General features: G+C 38.9%; 1 protein-coding gene across 1 annotated transcript; it reads right to left on the bottom strand.

Annotated features, from left to right (window-relative positions):
• Positions 1 to 892: 892 nt before the first annotated feature.
• CCDC150 (coiled-coil domain containing 150) lies at positions 893 to 20,770 on the bottom strand. Its single transcript, XM_010081415.1, has 26 exons — positions 20,682 to 20,770; positions 20,184 to 20,401; positions 19,911 to 20,089; positions 19,278 to 19,346; positions 18,919 to 19,035; positions 17,341 to 17,470; positions 15,714 to 15,757; positions 14,765 to 14,857; positions 13,660 to 13,767; positions 13,001 to 13,122; positions 12,637 to 12,814; positions 12,221 to 12,289; positions 11,595 to 11,687; positions 10,355 to 10,414; positions 9,409 to 9,437; positions 7,725 to 7,857; positions 7,060 to 7,229; positions 6,574 to 6,667; positions 5,749 to 5,918; positions 4,833 to 4,959; positions 4,041 to 4,223; positions 3,313 to 3,453; positions 3,143 to 3,259; positions 2,618 to 2,728; positions 1,582 to 1,685; positions 893 to 1,061 (listed from the first exon to the last, which is right to left on the bottom strand). Exons 1-26 carry the CDS (start codon positions 20,768 to 20,770, stop codon positions 893 to 895), a joined length of 3,117 nt encoding a protein of 1,038 aa, XP_010079717.1.
• Positions 20,771 to 20,782: the final 12 nt, after the last annotated feature.

Here is a 20,782-nt window from a genome sequence, read left to right as displayed (position 1 = left end):
ACAAGTATTTCAAATAACATGTATAGATCCCACAGGAATAGCACCATCGATCACAGAGGAGTTTACAGACAGCTCTGTTGAAGCAGATCAGAGTGTAACACCACCTGCACTGAAGCTAGGGTGTATTGAAACCATGTGGAAGAGTAACCATGAGTAAGCCAATTTTCAACATATTATGGTGTAAGTCATCTGCTTCAACTATTCTTTCCCCAGTGTGTTGTTCCACAGTAGGATAGGTTGAACAAATTCCACTAATTCTTATGAAGGTAAGATGATGTGTGGTATATCACACACCTAATGAGCTCCTTATATGCTCCTAAAATAGCCCGAGGCTTATGTTCTTTCATAACCTAGACATCATCTACCATTAGAAGCAGCCAGTCCTGCCGGTTCCTCCCTGTCCCAGTCACCTCATCATCCAGCCACAGACACATGACTGTCTTCAGTAATTCACCTGAACCCTCCAAAACCAGTCTGCGATTTGTTTTGAGATCACCTGCCAGGCCTTAGTCTAAAGCTGGTAAAAGAAAAGCGATGAAAGCAAAGCTGTACAGTATCAACAGCATATAGTTTACAGTAATGATACATAAAGAATAATTGTTTTGCTATAAATAGTAGCTTTGTTAATATCAGCCTCACAATGCAAAGCACCTGAGTCAAAAAGACAAGGTGAGAGGTACGAGTTAAATCAAAGTTTACTGTTTAAACAAGCATTCCTAGGTCCCCTATAGATGGGTACCCTGTAAGGAAGGCTGGCCCCGTGATGTAGACCCATCTAACTATCTCAGATCAAGTAAAGTTCCTGTTTCTTCCAGCACCTGGGTGCTTGCAGGGAGTCTCCTGGTGGCAGGTGATGCTCTCCCTGGGCTGGGAATCGCCCAGTCAGGTGAGCTCATTTCCTGCCCAGCTCACATGGGCCTTCCTGGGGCTGAGCTGGAAGTGCTGGGGCCTGGCCCTGCTGGCCAGGGAGGTGTGAGTGGGATGCTCTTCTTGCTTTTTCTCCTGGGAAAAGATACAACATTTTATGAAGCTGATGACTGTTTGGAGAATCTTTGTCATTACTAAAGAAGAGATTAAAGTTTTAGCAGTTTAATGCATACACCTCTAAACTACACAGCTACACAGGAGCTACCAATGATGGAGAAGGCTGATGAAGCTACACAGAAAAGGTAAGCATGGCTTTTGAAGAGGCCATAAAAGGTACATTGGAGGGGAAGGAGGACCACTGAAACAATAGAATGCTGAGAAGAAAATATACTAGCTGTTAGCTTTCAGACAAGTTTTTGGTTAATGAGCATCAAAAAAACATGAAGTGTGTGCAATAGAATTTATTCTGAGTACAGAAACAGTCCCTTGAAGCTATCTTGTACATGTAATATTCTTTGTTGCTTAAATATGTCCATTGGCAAAAGAGGAGAAAACAAACTAGACTGGAAGAGGGGTCTATTTCTACCCCTGTTTACAGAACTACAAAAGAAAGTTCAGGAAACTGAAATCCTGGCTGATAATGAGCTACTAAATACTTTCCTCACCTATTTTCTTTGCTTCCCACTTTGAAATGAACGTGCTTGGTTTTTTTACCTCCTTTTTGGGTTCTTTGGCTGGTGGTTTTTCACAACTTCTATCTGCAGGCTGTCAAGCTTAGATTTGAACCAGTGGTGAGCTGCTTCTAAGCTAACTGTGATCTAGGGAGGCAGTGTAATTGGAACTGCAGAGAGCACAGTTAATGCATGCTGTGTTCAGTTTTGAGCTTTGTGCGAGAAGGGGCAGAACAGCACACAACTCAAATCTTTCTCCTGTATGTACGGTTAAGAGCTCTCCATGATGCCCTCTTCCATTGTTGTGAAAAGGATCTATCAGAGAGGTCCTCACTAAAGTTGCCCCTCTCTTAGGGGGGTAATAAAGTCAACACAGCATAAAATACAGAGGTGTTGGGAAGACGGGGGAGAAAAAGGGATGCTGAGTACCACAAACCCCTGAGAAAGAAGAAGGAAGACTAACTTTGCCTGAAGAATGCTGCAGAAATACTCTCTTGCTATTGAGAGAAAGAAATACTCTCCTTCTAATCAAAGAACAGTACTTTTACTGATAAGCAGCATCTAAGACCTCAGGCTGGGGCACCTCTATTACTTTTTTATTTGACTTTATGCTGATTAATACCCTATAAAACATCTAAACCCCTATATTTTCACCCTAAGCTACTATAGTAATCCATGTGAGCTATAATAATTCAGATATTGTGGTACAGTATTGCAAGGACAAATTATTTCTTAGGGGTGGGAAATGTGGTTGTGCATGATGTCACGTATAGAGTGACCTAAGAGCAGCTCAGGGGGGGCAATTTACTTGGCCACAACATTTTTGGTTGGTTAACACAGATATCCTGAGCCTCATAAAACCAGTAGGCTGTGAGGGACAAAAGCTCTTCTTAGAAGCCCCACTAAACTGAAGTGATTCACAGAAAAGATAAAAACTTCTTTTTTAAAGTATGATAAACACCACTTAGTTGAAAAGGCCAAGGATGTACTTCACTCTTCACCAGACACCTATACCTGAGATTGAAAGGGTTACTTGGTGCATATGCTGAAAGACTATCTTGTTACTTTCAATGAATTACTATTCTAATGCTGACTAGTCTCAGCTGTTCTGACTCTATACTGCCTTCCTTCAATTTCTTTTCTGTCTCCTCTTTATATTTTTTCAGATGTTTAACTGTTTTTTCCCATTTCTAGGTAGAAAAAGTAGTAACAATTTCTATACCATTTTTTCATGGCACAAATAAAAAATTGTAGCATAACAGAAGGACTCTCCAATCTTTGTTGTAAATATCTTAGAGTTCTATAATTAAAAAAAAAAATCTCATCTCTCTCTAAAGTCAGATATATAGTGAATGTATGTTAAGTTGTTACTCGGGCTTTCTGGAAAAGACACACATGGTTTAGTGGGTTAGGTGGTGTGGGTTGACGGTTGGACTTGATGATCCTTGAGGACTTTTCCAACCTTAATGATTCTATGATTTACACAAATGCCTTCCAACTGAGTTCATAAAGTCTTTCTAACATCTGTTCTACAGCCCCATAGATTTAGCACAAAAATGCTTCCATTGCTGTCTCACCACTTTTTCATGCTGTTATCACTTTACCTGACATTTGCTATCCAGCTGCTGTCTTCGCCTTTGTTCCACTTCCAGCTGGGTCTCCAGCTGCCTGTTCTGCACCTGTACTTCCTGTTGGTTTTTCGGCAACGCTGGCGTCTTGCTCTGCACGCTTTCGAACGCTGACAGAAATTTCTGGATGTCCTGTAACTGAATACAACAGAAGAATGAAATTCCAAAAACATTTTAGGAGAGCAAGTCTCTTCAGGAAACTGGTCAAGCAAGCTCATCTGTTCATAATTCTTCTTTTGATACTCCTCTCTTATTGCTTCCATTTTCCTCAGTTTACATTCAGTCTCCTGGAAATCGTGAGAAACAAAACTTAAGGAATTTTTCAGGCTCAGTGGCCATTACATGGGAACTATTTCTGTGGATGTCTGCACACTGTGTCCTTATCTCTTGCTCTGAGTCTGAAGTTAAGAGAACCCATGTCCCACTGGGGAAAGGGGAACAAGCAGGTGGCAGAGTTGCAAAGGAGTCTAGATTCAAATTGAGGATCAGGTACCAGTTAAACCGTAAGTTCTATGGCTAATAAGGGATGGAAATGGACTAATCGCTACATAAGCAATGTTTGGCTCAATCAATAATTAAATAGATTGTATCCGCAAAATTATAAAGAGGATATATGCTACTATAAAAATCTAATGGGGGGATGGGACTCTATGGAATCATATTTAATATGGGGGGGAGGGATGACCGGGAAAGCCACACAATTACTGTAGCTGCTATCGATATATTCATCTTCTGTTCAGAATTTGAGTCTAGAATTTGTTTTTTTTTTTCAAGTCTAGCTCCACTGCAAAGGATCAACAGCAGTCCTACTCAGTAGGAGAAAAAAAGAGTCCTCGACTAGGACATCTGGCTTATTGAAAAAATGTGTGCATACCTTTACCTTTTCTGTGTTAGCATTACAGGCCAGGCATTGTCCAACTTGAGCTCTTTGGCTTTTTAGCTTTTCCTTGTAACTGGACAAAGACTTTTCCAGCTCTACTACTTTCTGCCGCAGCTCCTTGTTAGTAAGGGACACTTCAGCCAATTTGGAGGAGGATTCTTCAAGGGCTTTCTTCACCTAGGGGGAAGAGGAAAAAGTGAGTTCACAGTACCTCTAAAAATTAGTTCATTCTACACAACAATTAATAAGCAGCACACCCAACTGATTTGTTGTAACTGAAGAATGCTACAGCACCTGGTGTTTTGACTTTTCTTTAATACCCTTCTAACAAATGGGGAAAAAAGTGAATACTGGGATCTGAGCAATATTAAGGTTATGCTGAGCTTTATTTGTTATCCAGCTCCCAAGAAGCAAATCAGACTTCTAAACCAGTATTTTATCCCTGGAGATTGCTATACAACCCCAGACTATCCTTTTGAAGTCACTGTAATGACTGATATAAATGTCTAGATCTTATGTACAATGAGCTGTATAGTGTTTGGGGACATAGAGTGATACTTGAAAAAGTTAGAGAGCACAGATATCACTATGCACAGCCATCAAAATATCTGTCCACCACATGACAAAATTCTGTTTGTTGTATACAAGTGATGGACAACTCCATGATGAATGAAAAAGAAGACAAATATTTGTCATGATCTGCTCTTGTTCTGATGGAAGATTGTAAAGCAGACCTCTTTCTCTGGAAATCATTCACTGAAATTGTTTAATTCTATCCCTTCTCACCTCAGCAGATTCTTGACAGGCAGCTTTCCTGGAAGCTTCTTGTTCAGTTTGAAACTGCTTCTTCAAAGACCCTATATGTTCAGCATACATCTTTTCCTCAGTTTTGTCTCTTTCCATTAACTGTTCCCTTTAAAGGGAAAAACCAAATTCAGTTATTCAAATTTATATTTAATATGTTTTATTTTTTAAACACAAGTATAGGAAAGACAATTCCACTGTAAGTACTTTTGTCTTGGATGTACTCTCTGTACCACTACTGTTTAAAGATTGGAATGTGCTTTCTAATATTTCATATTCCATTTATTTAAAAGGAGGTTCAAAATAGCTATACCTGGTAAATAAGACCTTTTGGAAAAAACACTTTAGGACAACTTACTTTCCTTCAGAAAATTAAATGCCTAAGCCTGTTTTGACAAAGGACATTGAGGAGATTCAGACTGCACCTATACTTGGGTTTGAAGTTTTACTTACTAGCGTTCAGTTTGGGGTGGGAAATTTAAACAGCTATCCTGTGCTCTCCTTGCTATAGTTACTGCAGGCCACTTGAAAGTGAAAGTGATATCTGCTCGGGGTGGGAAATTTAAACAGCTATCCTGTGTTCTCCTTGCTATAGCTACTGCAGGCCACTTGAAAGTGGAAGTGATATCTGCTGTCCTCGTGGAGAAGCTGTCTGTAGAAGTGCCATAATGACCTTGGCTAAGCAGTTTCTCAGTACAGCAGAGCAGGTTGAAGAGTCATTATGGAAATGAGTGAAAGAGCGTGTTTCTGTGGCTCTGCATGAATCTATCTTTGTCATGCTGCTGGCTCAGCATACAATCAATGCTGATATTGATAGATAAGTAAAGCCATAAAGCTCTGATGTTAGTGCAAAGTAGTGTTTCTCCTCAAGTGTAATATATCAGGGATCTAGTCTTACCTGCAGACTGACAGCTGTTGATGCTCAGTTTCTTTACTTTTCATTTCATACTGAGTTTGGATCAGCTTGCTCTGCAGGGTATTATTGATCTGCAGAACTTCTTCCAAATGAAGAACAAGTTTCTTGTTGTCTCTTCTAGCACTTTCTAGTGCCTTACAAAGTGGCTCCACCTGTGCAGTAACAACAAATCAGATTTATACTTACCCAAATTAAAAAACTTAGAGAGGAATATTTTTTTTCCTTCTCAGTCAGTATGAACTTATAGGAAGTAATAGTGTGTTCACCAACTATCTGATTACAAATGTCCTAGGCACAGGCATCTAGATGGGAATCCTTATAATGCCAATCCACTGACTGTCTTAGTCAGAAGGATCAGAACAATTTGTCAGAGAGCCATGGCTTTCTTGGAAAAAGAAAAAAGTTCTTTGCCAGTATCAAGTGTGTTTGGGTTGTGAGGTAATCCTTTTGACACTAACTATTAAGAAAAGAGATTAAAGCAATTCCTTGGACTCTTTTTTTCCCCTCCATTCTAATAAGAGAAAAAATAAAGGCTATATAAACTTTTGAAATCTCTGTTCATATTGTACATCCAGCTGCAGACTGCAAAACCTTCACCTGTGCTGAGAAATTTTTCTTTAGAGAGGAGATGCTTGCCTCCTTCAACACTTGGATATCAATTTTGCTGCTCCACAGACAAAAGTTGATAGAATATTTTTGCCTTGATGCACGTGAATGTGTTGCATCGTATTGTATTCAGAAAAAGGTATTTGGCTGAACACCAAAAATGCAGTGGCGGCTGTTACTATGGAAAAATGTGGTCTCTACCTGAATGCTGTTCCGCCTTTCCATGGCAACCAGTTTGACTTGGCAATGTTCCAGTTCTGTTTCTAATCTCTGTATTTTCTCTTGAGTCTGTCTCCTGAAAATGGAAATTGGATTTAAAAAAATCATGCATTAAGTCAATTTGTGCACATCTCCTCTGAAGTGGTGACCACCTCACGGTTTGTTTCTCTACTTTCACCATATTAAGTTTTGTCTGTCCCTGAAGTTAAATTGAACTTGTTTTTTACCTACTTTCCACAAGATGCATAAGGCCGGACAAGCTTGCAGAGTCAGCTACAAGCACTTGGTGTACTTGGTTCAATAGTACAAAGTATGTTTCAGTGTTGCACGAAAGGACACATGAAACTTTTCAAACAAACCTCTCCTATAGCTTATTAGCCAGAACCTTGGGGAAGACAGCACTCTTCAACTGTATCAGTCTTCGCCACACTGCTGATAGGCCCCAAAGACAATATCACTTTTGCTTACTTGTCTTTTCTGAGGTTGCTGATTTCAGTGTCCTTGTGTCGCAGCTCAGTCTGGACCGCATCCAGAGCTGCTTGCATCTTGTTACGAGAAGCTAACACATACTCCAGCATAGCTGTCACCTTACTGTTCTCATTCTTTGCTGTGTCCAGACGGTGCTGCAGGTTTGCCATCTGCAGAACAAGAAATCATCAGGAAAAGGAGCTGGAAAATCAGTCATCTATTATAGTTTTATTAAAGGATTCTTTTACAAGTAACCTGCATGCTTGCAGCAGTGCCAAGAGTATGCAATGGTTCTGAACATGGAAATAGTTTCCTCTAATTACAAAACCTTTGTTCTACCCTTGGTTTAAGCCCCAGCTGAGTGTGTGGTGGTGTTCTTGGGGGTTTTTTTGTGGGTGTTTTAACTAACTGAAAGTTCCAGTGCTTCTCAGCTCTTGGCACAGAGGCTTCAAGAAGTGCCACAGATACATGAAGCTCAGATTTTAGTCAAAACCAGTTGTTGATTCTAATGTTGCTTAGCCCAAGTTTTCATCTGCATCTCTTTCAAATAAAAAAACACTCAAAGGTTTTGGTCTCTGTCAATTTTCAGACATTTCTTCATTATCATCAATTAGTCAATTGAAATTAACCATCACTCTAACTTGCATTTCATGGTCATCACTCACCACATTAAAGGCTCCTTCATTAATCCCAGCAGACCATCCAGTTTTCAATGATCTTGGAGTGAGAATGCCTATTATATTCTCCAGTTTTTCTCCCATGTTCTTTACAGCATTTAACAGAATCCTCTGTGTGACCCTAGGACAATCTCCACATTCACACACAGAATTTCCTGAACTTTTATCTTGTTCAAAATTAACTTGGTGTAAAGTAGAGCGGCAAGCACGTAAATCAGATTTCATAGTTTCTTCTCTTGAGCCTGCACCTGACCTAGCATTGCGATCAGGAGACTTCTGTTGCCAAGACCTTGTTGGGGATTTTTTTTGTTTTGGTGCCATTCCTATCACAAAATCAGTCACCCCTTGGAGGTAGTAAAGATGTGAGTACCAAAAACAGAAATTGAAAAAATACTCTCCAAAATATCTATTCACTGGAGCAGAAGTAGACGTTACATCTTATTCCTAAGTCTGCATTATTTAAGCTCTCTTCTGTGATAGCTTCCATGGCATGTTATCCAAAGTCATGTGATTTCCCCCGTATCTTGGCAGCAGCGAGACACAGTGCTGACTGGAACTTCATTAGAAGGCTGTGATGTCACCCATTGTCACAGGTCTGCAGACCCAGCACAGTCCCCTGGTTCTGAGCACCCCTCTGCTCTGCTCCCACTGTGAGACCTTTCTATAGCTATCTCTCTATATCTGTAAACCAGTGGAACTAAGTGTTTTAATTTCCCCAAAATCTGAAAGCATTCAGGTCATAGATTCCAAGCATCAACATAATATCCAATTGCCTTTGACTATCTGATGGACCATCCTCTATGATGGAGCATAAAGTACAAGAGAACCTTTATTTTGCTTTCTGGACACAGATGGCAAAAATAGGACCTCCTGTTTTCCAGGGAAGTGTCCTAAACGTGATTACATCTTCTGTCTAATCTCTAGATGGTGGCATGGAGATTATCGATATGATTGACAGTTTGTCACTTTTGCCTCTTTAGTTTTCCATTTCAAAATTTATTACAAGATTGCTTTGGTATTTGAGAAGCAAGGGGGATCTGTAAAGAGCATTTGCTATTACGAGTTCATTCTTCTGTGTGAACAGCAGTCTCAATGCAGTTACTCAACCTTACAGCTTAGAATAGCAAACTCATGATGGAACAGAGTCCACTTCACAGTCTTATAAGCTTGGTTTCGCTGCCCAGGATAACGTGCCTCTTCTCTCTACTTCTGTCTGTTAAGACTGAGCAAACAGAGTCGAGCAGAATAACTGTCTGCCTCCCAGCAATATAGCTCAACAAGTATTATCTGCAACTATGTGTTCTCTTACTAGGAAATTAAAATAAATCCTGAGGACTATCTTTTATAAACCTGTCAACTGTGTGTTTTTTAGCCTGAATACATGCATGAGAAACAGCTTTGTTCAGCTTAGCTTCCATGGTTCTCATGTTTGTTCTGATGAAATCAGGTTCTGTTTCTAGCTGCAGACTAGAATACTATGGTTAACATTAAGTGTATGCTCTGTTCTTCAGAAGAAAGTGTGTTGAATCTGATTTCTAATGGCTCTGTAAGCATTAGTTAGTCTGACCCTAATTCTGAGGGGTAAGAAGTTCTCAAAGTTCTCTTTCACCTGAGTGTATTTGGTTTCTATGCAATGCACTTGCAAAGCTCACTGTTATCTAAAAACATCTACAGCTCTTCCTCCAGCATTTGCACTTCAGTCTTAAGAAAAGAGATGTGGCAAAATAGCTCAGCTTTCTTTTAGTGCAGAAATTGAAAAGCATTATTTTATCTGGAACACAGAAGCATAGTGATGTGATAACATCTCTCTGCCCAGAGCAAATGTTTTGTTTTCCCCAAGTCCCACAGTAGGAGAAGCAGCAAGTGAATCACTTCTAATTTATCCTTCCACAGAAATAATTCCAGATTAGAATTCACCTTGTTTTAATCTAAATACAATGTCTTGGTCACTTCTGTCACCACCATCAGACCTAGGACTATTGCATAAATGTAGCTTTCTTGCTCTCTAATAATCACTATGCATTCTGTACTGTGTTATTTAAAAGAAACTCAGGAATCCTTGCATCACTATCCCAAATTCCATGACATAGGTCACAATTAAAATTTTAATTTCGGCACCTCACTTACTGTCTATCTAACTTCTGCTTAAGAAACATATGTTTCTTACTTTTACTTACCACCACGGTTTGCCTCTTTCCTTATTAATTTATATTTTTTATAGTCTTCCATGTTTCTAATCTTTCAACCAATTTTATACCTATATAATCTTTCAACCAACTTTATAGCCATGTATTTTGTTTTAATGCCCCCTGGTGGTTATTAGCCACTCTGCTATTTTCACACATTAAGTAAGTTAATTATCACAAATCCTAAAGATGCTCCATCAACAGCATCTTGTCACCCAAAGGTAGTATGAGCAGGATCAAAGATGATTATGATGCAGAACTCTCTTAATATATATGTGCTTGACACTACACAAATAAATTAAGTAGGGAAGATAAATAAGCACTTCCCTCCAACTAAAGTACTGAAGAGCTAAGGTTAAACAACCCTATCTTAGACAAACATAAAAAACCTAATTTCCTTTTTGAGCTGACAAATAGGATGCTGAGCAGTACCTGAAGTTTTCCTTTTTCACAGGCCAATTTATTCTTGCTCTCAGTCAGCTCTGCCAGCACCTGTTGTAGCTGCTGCTGGGCATACTGAGGAAAAAAGAGCAGACATCACCATTCCATAGGAAAAACAAGGGCCAAAGCAACAAAAAAGGTGCTCAGCGTCCTGTTTCTCCCTCAGTATTTCAACTTTCCTCTGTTGATAAATTTTCAATTGGTGAAACACTAGATTAAAAAAAAATCTAAATAGCATAAATTTATCCAAGACAGTTTATCTCTAGGAAGAACTGCTCAAACTGGTACAACCTTACACATGGTCACAAGAAGGCCACTGTCCTAGAAGCACAGGCAACAGAAATGGAGAGATGAAAGAAACATGTGACAACAGTGAACAAAGAAAAAATATCTAGAAGAATGAGAAAGCATGGACAGAATTAAAATAACTTAGACAGTAAATAATAATAAAAATTCAGGTGACTTTTTAAGGTTCTAAATGCTCTATTGATTCATATTCTTTAACTGATGACTGCCAAAGGAGATCTATGTTAAACAGAAAATAAATATTTGTATGTTACAGACTAACTACTGTACAAATGTAACTTTGATTATCAAATAACAAACATTCAAAAAGTGTTTCAGTTAATTCTTCTTTAGCATCATGATGCTGGGACCTTATCAGCAGCCAAGTGTTTCTTAGCATCTCCACTGTATACAACTGATCCAACACTGTTTAAAAAAAAAATAAAACCCAATAGTAAAAGCACTGGTAGCCCAGTATTACTAAGCTTTTACTCAACTTTTCTGGATGTGGTCACGTGACTGATATTAGTGAGAAATAATGGAATGGGAACAAGTTAAAATGGGAATGAGGTCCCAAGTGCAAATTTGTTGACAAAGGGCATAAAACTTGTTAATACCTTCCCAATGTACACAAGGTGAATATACATGTACAGATATACAAGCTGTATACCTGTACTAGAAAATGGAATGGAGTCATAGCATTTTAATGATCTGCCTTAATGTCCAATACCTGAAGGTCCATATAATCATCTTAGCTCATACCACACAGACATCTAAAAAGATGGAGCAACATTTGATATATTCTTTTTCATTTTTTCCCCTTTTTGATTACTTAATTTGATTAGCCACTCCCCCTATAATACAGATTACTTCAAAGAGCACCTTGATTCCTGCTATAGTTACTTTTCAATCAGGTAATTTATTATCTACTTTATTAGTGGCTTACCTGTTCATGTGCCAGGGCAGCCAAGCGATCCAATAGCCTCTTGTTCTCTTTCTCTAGTGTTTGCAAAGTGAATTTCATTGAAACCATTTCTAGCTATGAACAAGAAAATCCAACTCTAATCACACCACTTCAAGATTTCCACAGTCACAATACAAAATATCACAAAACCTCAGCACTACAAATAGATTACGTATAGTCTCTTCTGTTTCAGAGTCCTTCTGCAACAGTGAAAGAAACTCCACCAGTCATGCTGACTTCAGTCATAATGCTAAGGAATTTCTCATTTATACCACAAATGCTACCTTTCCTTTTCTAGGCTATGCATATGCAAGGAAGCTACATGGGTGAAACAGCTAGGAGAAGCTGAAAGTTACTAAACATTTGCCATAGTAGCATAACAAACTTATTACTGCAAATAGGGTCTTGTGGAGGTAGCAGTAGGGTTGCTGCACTAAAGGACATATCTGTATAGACAAGAAAAATATCAAACAGCAAAGTGAACAATGACTATGGTAAACACAATTTTATTTAGAAATAATTTATTTGAGAGAGTAAGCAAAATCAAAGGAAAACTTAGAGAAAGCCAACACTGAATGTAAAGAACAGACATATGTATTGCACAATACCTCACTTGCTGTGTTTTCTACTTCCAATTTGTTCCTTTCCTGTATTATTTCATTTGCTGTTTTCCTTAGCTGCCAAAAGAAATGTGAAATCATTGTCACCTGAAAACATCCAGTTTCACAGAAACACTATGCATCTTCAGAACAGTTGACTTGAAGGCTGCAAGTCAACTCTGAAGTTCAGAACTAATATCTGCAGAGCTGCCCTGTCCTCTCTCCCTTTTCATGCTTCAGAGAGGAGAAATTGCAAGTCAAAAATCTAAGCATAGTAGGAAAGGGGAGTGTGTGTCACACTTGCCACTGCAATAGCAAAAATAATAATTCTGAAAGCAAAACTGGTGTGTAAATAGGAACTCTAGTGATGTGGGTCCTAAAGTAGCCTTCAAGAATATAGTTTTAAAACCGTAAGTTCTCTGTACCTCCTGTTGAAGATCTTCCTTTTCTGCCAGCAGAGATCTTTTCTCTTGCAAAGCGGTCTCAAGTTCACCTTGCAGTTTACCAACCATACATTCCAAAAGCTGTCTCTGTGCAGTTGCTGCCTCCTCAGCAAAGCTTGCTTTCTGCCTGTATTTGCCATGCTCTGTACGCAAGGCCTCCCTAAAGACAAAATAGCCAAACTGGAATTCTAACACAATGGAAGGACATAAGGTGGCCTCCATATGTAATACCAAACTGGCCCTTCTGTGTTAATAAGTAACAAGTGCTGGAGAAGCAGTATACAAGGTGGTAACCATGCAACAGAAGAAAGGGGGGACAGAGGCTGCAGACAAGAAAACCTCTCACAGCTCTCTTTGAAGCTGAGCCCTCTCATGCTGCACACTCTGCAGCTCTCCGAGAAAGTTGGCATGGACAGCATTCAGAAGTGAGTCCTGCTCTTGCAGCTTGTGAGTCTTTTCTTGTTCTGCCTAAAGAGGAAAAATTACCCAGGCAATAACACTAACATCAGAATGATGAGGGACAAGCAATTAATTTACAAAGGTGTTAATTTGTCATCAAGCTACTGCCTGATCCCTATAGTTCTGCATATTGTGATGTGCTGCTTCTTGAATAGGGTGTCAAAGCTGAGTTCACCTTACCTTCTTTTATATTTAAACTCAGGTCCTTATTACTTCCACTCAGCTTCTGCATTTATAGTACTTACAATGCCCATTAATTCCTATGTTCCTCTTTCTCAGTGGTTGTTACGGGATATTTCTATGAATAGTATCATCTTATTTACACTCGTTCCCCATAATGTATGACTTTTATTTTTCTGTACTGAAAATAAATCTTTGCCAAAGAAGGATGCTAACACATTTTTATTATCACCTTTATAGAACTTCCATTGCTGTATATGAAGTATTTTCCTGTATTCCCAGAGATTATCAATATTAGGAATTAGTCTGTTGTCTAATGTCTGAGCTGCAGACAACTTTCTCGGACTGTAATAGTAAGCTACATACCTTAAGCATGGTCTGATGGTCTGAAATGAGTTTAGCATTCTCCATGACAGCACTTAGAAGTGTGGTGCTGAGCTCTGAGCATTGATGGCTTAAGTGGTCATTAAGGACCTGGTTAGATATAAGGAGGAGGAGAAGGATGACAAACATGTTTGCAGAGTTTTGTGGGTTTTTTTTTAGGTTTGTGTGTTGGTTTTTTTTTTTTTTTTTTTTGCATAGTAGGATGTCAGAAACTTTTTAAAAATCTCTTGCAGATGTGGAAAAATCTATTCTAGGTAGAAAGTGTCCAAAAAAGCTTGTTCAGATAGTTTCAATTTATAGTAGACTTATTCCAAGGTGTTAAAAGTTTACAGCAATGGGGAAAAAAGAGAACATACTTTAAACTACCAATCAAGCATAATCACTTATTAGTTTTGAAGTGCATAAAAAAATTATTTTTCTAAGGCAAAGAAGGCAAAACTTGACAACAGACCCATACTAATTTCATAGTTGAATTATTGCAGATAACCAAAGAAAAATTGAACTTTTCTGTGAACGACATATCCCAATCCCATTACCAGTGATCACTGTCCAGTAAACAAGTATCTCTTGGGGACAGGGGAAAAAATAGAAAAATGTTTTCTAAAATGTGTTCTAAAAAGAGCAGGAGTAGAATAAATAACTTTTTTTTTAGAATGTATTGAGGTCCCAAAAGGCCAAGCAGGTACTCCGTATTTGACTCATTAACAGAAACATATTCATTTAGAATCTAAAGGTGCAAAAGAATATAAATGTACTACTTCAAGGGTAGATAGAAGAGGGAGCAGCAGTAGTTCTGCATGTCCTGGCCTGTGAAGAAGACACTTTCAAAAAAGCTGATTCAAAATAAGTATTGGGAAGAAAACTTTCCAGCCTTAAGGCTGCAAAATCTGGAACAGTCACCTAGGCTAGTGATTGAGTTACTTCACTGGAAGTTGTTCATTAGCCCACATTACCTGAGGGTGCTCAACTTTGTCTCCTGATCTGCATTTGAGGCTTTCCAGTAAATGTATAATAATTTCTCACTATAATAACTTGCTTTGTTTTACTTTATTTACATTTTAAAAACAAGATTAGCTATTCCTGTTACCTGTACTTTCTCTGCTGTTTCTTGCAGGGCAGTCATTTTAGACTGAAGTTGCAGGTTCTCTTTGTGTTGTTTGCTAAAGGACAGCTGTGCACTCTAAGGGGCAAAAAAACAGAATGCCCACTGAGAAAAAATGTAAATGTAATTTAGCCAGGCACTTCACAAATATCAAGTCTTTGTTTCATACTTGCCTATTTCCTTTAAGGTATTATCAGATGGCTATGTGCAAGCACCAGGCATGGCTCCTATAGTACAAGCCTCTTTCCAAAAGAGGAAATACTTTGAAATAATAATCAAAGCACTACCTGCTCTAACTTAGCTTTGAAAGTTGAAGGTAACTTCATGTCCTTCTAAGCTCAAACTTATTAGACTCCACTATAATTAATTAATTAAAAAAATCTCCCTGCCAGGAGTGGTACAATTTACAATCAAAGGAATCCTTTGCCAGCACTGTGAGACTCCACATCTAAGCTGAACTTTTACCTCACCTTCACTGAAACTTACTCTTTCAGAGAAGACTTCAGACAGCACACACAGTCCCTACATAGGCAGTAAGCATACCTCTTCGCCCAGGTAGTACCCAGCTGACCAAGGTTCTGATTTTTCTGTAGTATTAATCACCAATCCATTTATTTTTCTCCTTTGTATTCAATACTTGTACTACCACAACTGTGTTTCCTGGTCAGTTCTAGCCTTCCAAGGAAGGCATTCATATCACTGTTTTAATATTTCAGTTGAATATGAAAGTTAATCTTTCAAAAAATAAGTTGGGCAACCCCAAACTGGTAAAATAATACAATAAGACATTCAGTGGTTAGTGGCCTTGGTCACATTTGCCATTTGTCCACATAAAAATTCTACCTCTGACATACAGTACATTTGAAAGGCCGCGTGCAGGCTGTTCTGGTTTTTATTTAGCTGTTTTCCTCACTAATACTTGTTCACAACTTACTTTTGCTTCTTCATCAAGCTGGGAAATTATACCATTCCTGGAGTCTAAAAATAGAAAAGAATGTCAGGACATGCTTTGTTATCTGTTTGGTAATTTTTAAAGGCGACACTTCAATTTAATGTTTGAGTTTAGCTAAGTTACTGAATATGCCACAAACAGGTAAGACTTCTACAAATGTGTTGTTCAACACTTAACGTCAATATTTCAGCAAAATTACTTTTACAAATTGATTCCATAGATTAATTGTAACTTATTTAATTTTAAAATTAGGCATGTCATCATACCAATCTCCTACATATACCACTTCTGTGATTGCTTGAGCAAATCAAATAACTCAAAGTCTTTTATTCAGTTGTCTAGTGTGTAAGCAACTGATTGGTCCTGACTATAACCCACAGCACATATGCAACGTCACAAGTTTTTGCACATTGACAAAGAACATTAGTTGGATCCCTGCTTAAACCGTACAGGTCTAAAAGCAGAAGCACTTTTTGTTGGAATTTGAATCAATCTGCCTATAATAGCCAGCCCCTTATTCTGCTGTGCTGTATAACATACAGGAAAAAAACTGAAGACAACAACAGACAACTCAGCATGAGCAGGGTAGGGAGGGAAATCTAGCCAAAATATTATGACATCCAAGATACCATCAAAGGATCACTCAGAAGTTACTTCAATTAACAAATTGAGAAAGCCTTAATCAGCAGGATTATTTATACAGAAGTAAAGAAAATTTGTACCTCTCATTTCAATTTGCCATTTTGATACAAATTTGTTCTGAAGGAAAGAATTCTTCTGCCATCATTCTCCTCCACTCAGCCAACTCTGCCACAACATGCCAAGTTTCTTTTCCATTGCCATGCCGTAGGCAGAAACGGTGACTGCCTTTTGTGAGCTACAGGTTAATTATCATGTGTGATTCACAGAATAACAAACAAAACATATGGGAAACAGGAACACCTCTGTGAAAGAAATCTGAAATAGGTCCTGAGGGACGGATTACAAGTACTATAATTCTGATAGGATTTAGGCATGGTTACTGTGAGTTCATTGGGAGTAAGGAACAGACTTTAGGTTAGGAATATTTACCTTTAATTTTGACAATACGGACCTCCCACCTACCCTGGAGTGCATTAAATGCCAATTAGCTCCCTTATAAGCAGCTACTTTCACATCAATAGATTGGGAATCTAAATGAGATCAACCAGAGGCTTATCCAAGATGTTTGTCCTTATACTGATGTTTAATAGAGCACATTTTTTTTAATCAGCTGCAAAAGACTCAATAGCAATGAGCATGCTACTTCCACATCAGTTCAGGAACCATGCTACTTGCTAGAAAAAGTCTCCTCTGAAAAGAATTTATGCTGATGCAGTCTTTTAATATTACTGTTGTGTGTTTATTACCCTGATTGCCACTGTTGTCAGTTTTCTCTAGGTAAGAAGGGGCTTTAGAAACATCACATGCAAACTAAAGGCCTTTAATATTTCATCACCTCTTAAGCTGCCCTCCGTTCCTGTTGACTGATACACCTGCCATAGGTCTGGAGGACCTCTGTGCTCTTCTCCTCTCACTGTGGAAGCAGGGAGAGATGGGCTAAAAAGATATGATGAGAACCCAGTCATACCCAGCTCAGCTTTCAGTTGTGTACACTGTTGCTCCAGTTGGGCAGTTCTTTCCTCCTCCTCTTGCAGCCTCACTCTGGCTAGCTGGACATCTTTATGCAACTCTTGGCAGTCCTGCTGTAACATATGTACCTGCAATGACATCACAGATTATTCTTTAAGATGCAGAATTCAGTCAGGCAAACCTAAGCAAATTTCAGAGCCTGAAAAGTTGATCTAACTGGAAAAGATTATAGCCCGATCAGCTTCTCCTCTCTTTCTGCCTGTCCCTATCTTATGCAGAAGTCTTACGTCAAGCAACTCAACTCCTATATGTAATGCACTGTATGTGTGCTTATAAGCATCTTTACGTGACAGGCAGAATCTAACAAGTTTGCACAATTAAAGATCATAGAAAAGATCAAGCTAGAAAAGATGAAGGTGAATGCAATACTCAAGGCACTTAACAAGTCTCATGCTGTTTTGTGAGGAGTTTTTTTTGTTTTAACGCTAACTAATATACTACAGGGTTAACTATACCCGTCAGAAAGTTACAGATTAATTAAACTAAGCCTTTGCTTCTCATATGATGTATAATTCATACAGTTCAATAATGTATCCACCATTTTTCCCCTTCTGCCATAGAAGAACACAAAGATGCTAAAAAGAATGTAGGAAAAAAATCCAGTAATTTCTAACAGAACATGGTATATTTCAGGAACAAAGAGAATTTCAGGATCATCAAAAACTAGAAACCCCTCCCCCCGTAGTTATTCAAGTTTTGATGCTTTGTTATTCACTTTCTTTTATCCTTACCAAACTGTTGCTATGAATTCACAAGTATTAGAGTGACTGCATGTGGTTCCTGTGTGTGTACGCATGGAAAGAGGGGAATCAGTTTTGTTTATTTGAATTATGCATAAGCCAGTTCATTTCTACCATGAACTATGGCCCCTCCCTACACTCCAAAATAACTGGATAATGAAAATACAGCCGAGAACAAAAATCTAGCTTTGTCATCATGGCAACTAATGGAGAAAACATTCTTACTCCCGAAAGGTTTAAGATCTCAACAGACTATTCTTCAGAAATTGCATTTTCTAACAGAAGGCTTATCATAACCTCAATTATAAAGAGGCTTGTTTAGCCTGGTGAAGAGGAGTTGAAGTTAGGATTCAATTGCTGCCCACAAATCTGAGAGCTAGTTAAAAAGATTATGAAGAAAAACTCTTTTCAGTTGCACTGAGTGATTTAAGAAGGGGCAATGGTCCCAAATTTAAGCTTAGAACATTCAGATCGGATGCTAGAAAAAGAATCTTAACTGCAACATTACTGCAGCATGACAAAAAAATACCTAAAGCAGCCATGGAATCACAGTCCTTGAACTCTGCTAGACAAATCCACTACTGCACCAATCCAGTGTTTGTGATATTCCTACTTTGAGCAGGAAGTTTGACTACATGATCTCCTCTGATCACAGCTTGTACAAAATGTTATAAAGTGTTTTAACTGGTTTATAGGAACGACATCCAAGCTCTTGCTCTTCCTCCCAGATGAGAAAATGAAAACAGATACAAAAGAAGACTGAAAGTTTCTCAAACCTGCTTCCGTTCTGCTTCTACTGTTGTTTCCATGTCCTGTACATGACACATCACAGTTGCTTGGGATTCCTCCAAAGATTCCCGCAGCCTGATTTCCTGGGACAGCTGTTCTGTTAGCTAGAAAAAATAAACACTTTTTGACCCAGATCTAATTAAGTAGATTGAACAAATACTTTGAGATCATATATGAAAGATGTTCTGTCTGGGTATTTAGTTATGAGCACGGCTGGCAAGTTCCTTTGGGCTGTGCACATTCCAAAACTGCACCCAGAATATTATTTAAGGATCATCTTCTTCAAACCTTTAAATAATACTTGGCAAATTCAGCCTCCTACTAAGCTCCTTGCTCTTGTACTTACCTGCTGAAGTCTACAGTTAATTTTCCGTTTTGCGTTCCTCAGTTTCTCAGCTGCAATCACTACATCCATCTAAAGATGAAAGGAACAGGTATTTTTATCCTTTTATGTTCATAAATATTGCAAAAGTAATACATACTATAAAATGCAACTGCCATGTTAACACCTAGAACTTGATTTCTATCTCCAGTCTGATGCTCTCTGTTCTGAACCACTGAATATATGAGTGCAAGCACTACAAAGCAACATGTTCTTTAATACAGTTAATGAGACTGACATACTCCATTGAAGTTCTCTTGAGGGAAGATACCAATAAAAGAATAAGACTGAAATACCAGAGAAATATAAGTTTCTGAAAAAACAAAAGCTATTGAGAACTGTGTGCATGAAAGCTAGGATGAACTTCAGTCACGAAGAGAATTACAAATCTCAAATATTTTTATTCTTGATCTGTATTTTTTTTTAATTGATGGAACACATTCTCATTATGAAAACTGTTTGCTCTTACTGCCAACGATACATCATAAACTCCTTTTTCCAGCTGAGTATTTTCTGTTTAACTATGTCAGTGACGAACGTACTTAAAAACAAGTCTGTTAATACTGGGAACTCTAAGAAGATCATAATCTCTTGTACCTTGGATGCAGCTGTAATCTCCAGAGCAGTACTCAGTCTCTGAACTTCTTCTTTTGCCTTTTGTTCAGCCTCTTTCATATCACTTAGGTGTTGGTGCAACTTCATTGCTTCTTGCTGTACAATCTTCATTTCTTGCAAATGCTCCTCGTGGATTGCATTCAGGCGCCGCTCCAACTGGGCTTCCACACGGAAAAGGCAAAAAACTTTAATTGACAGACAAAGCATAGGGAGAGACAGTGAAGAACTATGTGGTAAAAAGAACCTTTTTAGTACCTGTATGCTTTGGATTCCGTTCCTTTTCTGTTTGCAGCCGGAAGATGTTTAATTTCAGTGTCTGTACAACACTCTCCAGCCGACACATTCGATTCACCAGCTTTTCACAGTTTTTCCACAGTGTATTTTCTCCCACAAATGCCACTCGGGCCTGCACAGGGCTAACAGCTGGGTGGCCAGCAGGCGTTCCTGAGGTCTTTGACTGGTAGCGATCGAGGCTGAAAAGCAGGAGAGGCTGACCCACTCTGTGTACGCATACCTCCCTGACACTGCATGTATGCACAAACGATGGGATCAGACTAGCGATCGCGTTTCCCAGAGCTGGAGTTTCCTGTGACCCCAGGCTGCTGCAGCCCATCCCCCTCACTCTGCCAGTGCCACCTCCCTCACAGAGAGAGGGCGCAAAGCATGGCCAATGCGTGCAAGGAGCAATAAGATGGGGAAAATCAAGTGTGAGCTCTCCAAGAAGGAAAAAGCTCGCCCCTGCTTCCTCCCTACCTCAGCCCATCGCCGCCGAGCGCCTCCAGGTCCCGCACCAGCGCGCTGGTTTGCTCCTCCACCACCCTCATCCTCAGCTGCAGCACCATGAAGGCCTCGGG

The sequence above is a fragment of the Pterocles gutturalis genome, unplaced genomic scaffold, assembly GCF_000699245.1.
Source record: "Pterocles gutturalis isolate BGI_N339 unplaced genomic scaffold, ASM69924v1 scaffold25094, whole genome shotgun sequence".
Taxonomy (NCBI): Eukaryota; Metazoa; Chordata; class Aves; order Pterocliformes; family Pteroclidae; genus Pterocles; species Pterocles gutturalis.
The sequence above is the reverse complement of the archived record's forward strand: the minus strand, read 5'-3'. Positions and strand labels throughout refer to the sequence as shown.